Below are 6632 nucleotides of genomic sequence, written 5' to 3'. Positions count from 1 at the left end.
TGAAGGAAAAACATGTAGACCCCCAGTGTAAGCCACCAATCCCAATAGCTTGTAAAACAAGTGCGGGCAAACGTTTACAATAGCCCTGGCAAAAGAGCTGGAACATGTGACTTGTGGTGAAGATGTCTAAAACACCTTTTTGTGTGTGAGATTACAATTTTCAATGTCAGAATCACCAATAACCATGTTGTTATCAGTTATTTCCACTTATAGTAGCTTTTCTGATAATTTTCCACCCTTATTATTCTGCATAGTGTATTATTCTAACATCCCTATGCTGTCTGTTTTGTTTAGGATGATGATTTTGAGGAGATGGAAGCCCTCAGTCTTCACTCTGCTAAGGTAATAAATCTCTTTATCAACTAAATAACATTCAGTGTTTTCACTGACAGGCTACATAATCAGACTGTTAATGTGCCAATCAGGCTGTTATCATGGATGACGAACAGCAGAAGTCTCATCGTTACTCACCAAGTCTGCAGGGGGATGACGATGTCGAATTGAGCAAAGAACGCAAACATGTAACTTTCTGCCTTTTTTTTCATGAAACTACAAACTGCATAAAATTGATCACAATAAGCTTATATTAGCAACTGTTCTTTTTTTTTAAGTCTTTGGGAAATACAACTTAATGCACACTGATTATTATTATTATTGTTTTAACTGAAGTGCTTATCTCCTTAGTAGCTATTAGTATTTTTTCACTATAAAGTACAAAAACAAAAACATCTTCTTGTTTCTGGCAGAAAAAGTCCAAATATAAGATTCATCTGCCCCACAAATCGAAGGCATCACACGGACTGAAAGAGGTAGGCGGAGTCTAAGTGTTTAATGGTTAACACACAAACATACAAATAAAAATTATTAATGTAAATGTATTACTGGTGTTTATTGTCAGAAGGGCTCCACTGACGACGAAATGACAGAAAAAGATATGAAGTCTCATGAAGAGGAGTATGATGAAGATCCAGATGAGATTGAAATGCTCAAACTGGTATTCTTTGTTCTTTTAGACTCCAGTGTGGTTTTTTTATTATTATTTGTATGTGAAAATGCCTTTGACACACTTATTTTCTTTCCAATAGAAAAAGCCATTTAAGTTTAAAGTTTCCAAAAAACACAAGCACCAGGTAAGTGTGTTTGGTCCGCTCTTACCACACCAGAGGAATCTTTACTCGTTGATCGATGACATGTGCAACATTCTCAGACTGAACCTTCTCTCATCAGAGCAAAAAGAACCAATCAGAAGCCCCACCTGTTGAGCACCTCTCTGAGGCTGCTAAGGTAAGTTTGCAACTTTTCAACCTGGAAACTGTTAAAGTGCTGATGGAAAACTTCTGATAGCGATTCCTCAATGACCGATTCAAACCGTCTCATCAGAGCTAGAATGGAGTTTGAAATGGCTTAGAGAGCCAAGTTATTAGTAAGGCATGTCTGAGTTTCTCAGTCGGATGTAGATCCCAACTTTTCTCATACCAAGTTAGATACGGCCATGTCTCTGTGTCTGAAATTGTTCCGTACTCCCTCTATTTTCTACTTATTGGTTGGTTTTTAAAAGCCAGTTGGTTGTGTACAGTTGCAAGCAAATACTATGCTTTCCAGATTTAATTTTATTTGAAATAAAATGTAATAAAGCATATACCATTTCCCCACCACATCACAATTGTGCTTTGCTGTGGGTTGGTCTGCAGAAGGGGGTCTGCAACCACTTTGCAACTTTTTTGACATCACAAAGTCAAAATTTGTCAAAATTTTTAATATATAGTATAGGAATTTTGTGGTCTATTTATTTATTTTAAACACATTTTTTTATTTTTTAGGTTTTAAATCAAAGAAAAATATAAAAGAGGATCAGGACATTTTCTTCTATATGGGATGTTGATGTTTGTAAACAATTATGTAAACAGAAAACAAAATGAACTTAGCTTCCAATGAAATAATGATTCTGTTTTTTAAAGTCTGAAGTTTAATGCGGGATTTATTCCATGCCAAAAAATTGCTAAAATCTCTATTTTTAATATCTGCATTTAAAAAAAGTAAATAAAAATGCCTAAAATCTCTATTTGTAATGTCTGCATTTAAATAAATATAATTTTTTAAAAATGGCTAAAAACTCTATTTTGATATCTACATTTAAGAACAAGAAATTAAAATGTCTAAAATCTCTATTTTTGATATCTACATTAAAAAAAAATTACAAAAATCTACATTTTAAAAAAGTTGTTGCTTCTCCACCATTTCCAGCCAAACCAAGAGGGGAAGCTCCAGTTCAGACTCCTGTTATACAGCATTAAATACATTGAAATGTATTGTGGAAAATCCCAGTGCTTTTGCAACACTGTACTTTTATCTTTACTTTATCTTTCCTTCCTTAGCATTCACTATCATGTGATGGCTGTGCAATTCAGATAATCTTCACCTGCTAATTATCAGATTTTAAACGTTCTACCAACTCTGAACGGTTTGCTTTGATTGGGAATCTTGATTTTTGTCAGTCAGGCAGAAGGACGCCATGAAGACTTCCTGTGTATTTCATTTGAAATGCATTTAAATTGAAAGTTACCAGAAATTGGGGGAAAAAATGAATACAGTACCGTGGTTACATAATCAAGCTTTAGCCACAATGCAGGTTTGATTGATTAAGCCCTCATGTTAGCAAACTATACTCTGAAATCATCTCATGCTGTTGTTTCAGTCTGTTAGCTTTCTTTCCTCAATTGGACCTTGACATATCCTTGTAGCATGTTACCGGACCGGTTCAGCTGCATACTGCCTTCTCTGACACTCCTACTGCTGTGTATGAAGGCCTACTGTGCTGCCTTGAATGACTTAAAATGGTAACGCATGCTGCAAACACTTGCTGATTAACTCCTCTTCTTCCCTCATTCAGGCAGCATGGGAGGCTGCTCAGATGGACGAACAAGCTGCAGCCGGTGAAGAGGAGGATGAGGAGGAAGACGGGGTCAGTTTCTTTGGTTCTGCAAAAATTCTGGATCCTTTTTATTTACGGACTCTCTGTTTTTATAGGGACAGCATTATTTAATGTAAAGTTATATGTAGGCTTGATGACAAACATTTCCGGATGATAAATTGCCCCAGAGGTTGTTACGATAAACAATGATATTGTTGTTTTGAGGCAATTTTCAAGATGTCAGTAATGGTACAATAAGGCAAGAAAACATTCTCATAGATCAATAAACTTAAAATTCTAATGGATATTTAACACTGAATCCCGAACACATTTTAAATGTTCAAAATGTATAAACAAAACTACAGAAACAACAATTAAGATGAAGTATGAAGTCTTTGTAAACAAAATTGTGCTTCCAAAAAAGAGCCAGTTGAGACAAAAGCGTCAGACAGAAAACTTTCATCATCCAGTTTTAGTAGAAACAGAGAGAAAAGAGAAAAATGATAAATCATTGAAAATGAGTTCATTTTAACTTATTTGTGATAAATTAATTTTTTATCACAAAGTTATTACCACAGGCCTAGTTGTCTGACAAACTATTTTCCCATTATAGATGTTTCCTGTTTTTAGGAGATGAAGATAACCTGTGTAAATATAATAAGCATTTGATTTAATTTAGTTAAAAAAAATTTATCCAAGCTGACCTGTGTCTGTGTAATAAACCAGTCACCCAATTGGGTAAATTCTAAATTGGCTGTGACTAGTCTTATTTTTGGTGAAATGTTCCTACATTTCAAAAGCAACATGCTAGGTTCTTTGTAAAGGAATTCAAAAATAGATCATACCTGTCAAGTCTCCCGCTTTGGCCAGGAAATGACCATATTTTACCCCTTTCTCCCCCGGCGTACTCCCGTCTAAGTATTTTCCTGTAAATTTCCCATGTTAGATTAATGATGTCGGGAGGGCAAGATAGAAGAAATGTATATGCTCCTCTGAAGAAAGGTCAGATATATGTTTGACTACTTTTTGTATCTTTGTCTTTAGGACACGGACAGTTTATTGGAGTGGTGGTACACAGTAGAAAGTAAGTCAACATCCAAACCAATTTAAAATCAAGTGAACTGATGAGTGGTACTGGATTTGTATTCACCCGTTTGTGCGTTTCAGAATGGGACGAACTGCCATCGGATGAAGAGGATGCAGCCGTCAAAGAGGATGAGTCAAAGTGCGACCATTTGTTTTTACCAGTAGTAATTCTTGGTCAACTCACTGTTTTGCAATACGTTTTGACTTTATTACTTGTATAGCACCAGTTCACAACAGCCGCAGGTTATCAAAAGTCACATACACTCCAAACAATTCTGGATATCAATGCAGTCAAGTTCAGTTTATTATTCAAATTATATAATGAGTAATTGGGTAAAAGGATCAATTTATAAGTTTGAGTACCACAGAAGCTAGTGGAGAACTTAATTATGCTGTTCGCAAAGTACCCAATGCTCAGCACTCTACGCAGCCATGCATTTCACTGTTTGAGTTGACCAACCAGTGAGTTGGTCTTTCTGCAGCAGCACAGGTCACTGTAGATGCAGACAGTAGAACAAGCATCATCTTTACCAAAATAGTTTTGTTTTATTGAGCAAATTACTAAGAACTAGCTCTTCTAAAATCTTGCTATGATTGCAGGTCATTCACCGTCTTGGCAGACAAGGTCGAACGCGGCCTGCGTCTCTTCAACAAGGTGTTTACCGAGCAGGCCGAGGCCCTGTGGGAGTCCATCATCTCGCTCCACGCCCTCGCCGACGACATCAACGAGTTCCATCACAAAGCCAAGATCGCTGGGATCAGCGGGGGCACCACCACCGCAGTGGGCACTGTGGCGGCCATCACTGGTCTGGCTCTGGCTCCCGTGACCTTCGGAGCGTCCCTGTTAGTCGCTGCCGTGGGCGTGGGGGTGGCAACGGCCGGTGGGATCACCTCTGCCTCTGCAGCCATCTCTGATAACGTCAACAACAAGAACGAACGCAAAAAGGTAATGCAGATTTTTGATGCAGTGAGATGTGATGGCAGCCGCAGAGGCTGCACGTCTTGATCACTCTGTTACTTTTTCTTCTGTGTGAAATCACTAATTTAACGTTCTCTGTCCTTAATCAGATCGAGGGTCTGCTGCAGGAGTACGAAGAGCGAATGCTGGAGATCTCGAACATCCTCCACTTTGTCAATAAGGGCTTGTCCAAGCTGCGCGGCCACCCTTTCCTCAGGTCTGGCACACAGCACTATTCCCAAGACTGGGAAATCCGCAAAGCGGTCCAGATGATCAGCATTGTGGATTCGCCTGTTATGCGAGCAACAGAGATGACTGATGACGCCGTGGGCTCCCTGCAAGGACTCTTCAAAGGTATGGACACGTACTTCGTGAACGAAACCAGAGAGCTGAAGAAAGGCTACAGGAAGGAGATTGTGTCCGTTATAAGACAAGTGGCAAACGTGCTGAATGACTGCATCGTGGGGCTGAACGCCATCAGAGAGGATCTGCAGGATGCTACTGGAAATATGTGAACAACCTTCATGATCACACTGATCATGGCTCTCCACTGACATCTCCTGGCTGAAAATAAGAACTGCTCTTCCATGTTGCATCAGTCTTGGAAAATATTCCACCTCTGTTAAACTCATGAAGATATTTTTGGCATTGTGGCTGAGAAATGAGTTTTTTCCAGGTTTTTAGACGGCATATTAATTTTGTACTTGTACAGTAAAACACAGATAAGTTCCTTTATTAATTAACCCTTTTGCATCAAAGTTTTTTCCTATTTAAAATTCACAGTTAGAATTGTTAGAATTGAGTCAGTTTGGAAATAATTTATTCACTTTACTTTGAAATAGTTTATCAAAGACTTTGACAAAAGTCTTTGAAGAGATGAGGTTTAAAAATGTTTAACAGTTGATGAATTTAGTGAACCAAAGTGATAAATGTCAGATTTTGGCAGAATGTTTTGCAGGTCATAGACCCTTGTACTGTAAGTGAGACTTTTAATCTTAAGTTGTAAAAAAGAATCTTGTTTTCATAATCAGGTGTCAATAGATAGATTTATTGTTATAACTTGAATCGGTTTGTTCAAAATATAGCTCATGTTTTGCAACGAGGGAGTTAGTTTGGTTTATTCAGAAGCTTGAACACATTTTAATACTTTTCATTTTTCCTGAAAGAGCTGTCTGGAATGAATGCAAAGCATGTTGCATGACAAAATGAAGTTTTTTCTGCTTGATTGTAGGCACATTGTCATTTTATTATCCATATTGAATCATCCAGCTGCTATTTTACCCCTAACCACCCTTAACCATAGGCATTCTTAACATTTGACTTATCCAGCTTTGATAGGCCACTGTCATTGCATTGCTGAGGCATTTGTTCATATATTTGCATTTTAACATGAAATGAATGTAACTTTTTTAATTGTTCTATTTTACTATATTCAATATGTCCTGGTTAACCCAAGAATAAAATGTAAAAATGACCTATTGACACATTTTCCCCTGGGGGCAAAGTTTGTTTTTTTTTTTTTTTTTTGTCAGTTGAGAAATATTAAACTATAAGATGTAACCTATAGATTGTCCAAAGTGCCAGTATAACATTATGTACAAAAGTGTAAACTTGATATAATTTCCAAAAACACACACTAACATCGTGCTTGTATGGTTTCATTCATTACTACCAGCA

The 6632-nt window shown here is 37.4% G+C and overlaps 1 protein-coding gene across 2 annotated transcripts; it reads left to right on the top strand.

Moving 5' to 3' along the window:
- Nucleotides 1-248: 248 nt before the first annotated feature.
- LOC106943879 (apolipoprotein L6-like) lies at nucleotides 249-6452 on the top strand. Of its 2 annotated transcripts, none has more exons than XM_015027169.1 (11): nucleotides 249-342; nucleotides 426-521; nucleotides 747-809; nucleotides 902-994; nucleotides 1086-1130; nucleotides 1228-1284; nucleotides 2891-2962; nucleotides 3956-3995; nucleotides 4079-4136; nucleotides 4598-4943; nucleotides 5066-6452. In XM_015027169.1, the coding sequence occupies exons 1-11, from the start codon at nucleotides 313-315 to the stop codon at nucleotides 5468-5470; spliced, it is 1305 nt and encodes a 434-aa protein (XP_014882655.1). In that variant the 5' UTR covers nucleotides 249-312; the 3' UTR covers nucleotides 5471-6452. The 2 variants fall into 2 exon arrangements, with proteins under 2 accessions (XP_014882655.1, XP_014882654.1); XM_015027168.1 differs by having other exon boundaries at nucleotides 899-994.
- The last annotated feature ends 180 nt before the right edge of the window (nucleotides 6453-6632 follow it).

This window comes from Poecilia latipinna, unplaced genomic scaffold (assembly GCF_001443285.1).
Source record: "Poecilia latipinna isolate Pla-1442-1.1 unplaced genomic scaffold, P_latipinna-1.0 Scaffold6324, whole genome shotgun sequence".
Taxonomy (NCBI): Eukaryota; Metazoa; Chordata; class Actinopteri; order Cyprinodontiformes; family Poeciliidae; genus Poecilia; species Poecilia latipinna.
The sequence above is the reverse complement of the archived record's forward strand: the minus strand, read 5'-3'. Positions and strand labels throughout refer to the sequence as shown.

What these genes read in the sequence shown, in the direction of transcription:
- LOC106943879 (XM_015027168.1), top strand. Translation starts at nt 313, where the DNA reads ATGGAAGCCCTCAGTCTTCACTCTGCTAAG. An exon ending in TGAGCAAAGAACGCAAACAT is followed by an intron (nt 522 to 746) that starts GTAACTTTCTGC and finishes TGTTTCTGGCAG; the next exon opens with AAAAAGTCCAAATATAAGAT. An exon ending in AGGATGAGGAGGAAGACGGG is followed by an intron (nt 2,963 to 3,955) that starts GTCAGTTTCTTT and finishes CTTTGTCTTTAG; the next exon opens with GACACGGACAGTTTATTGGA.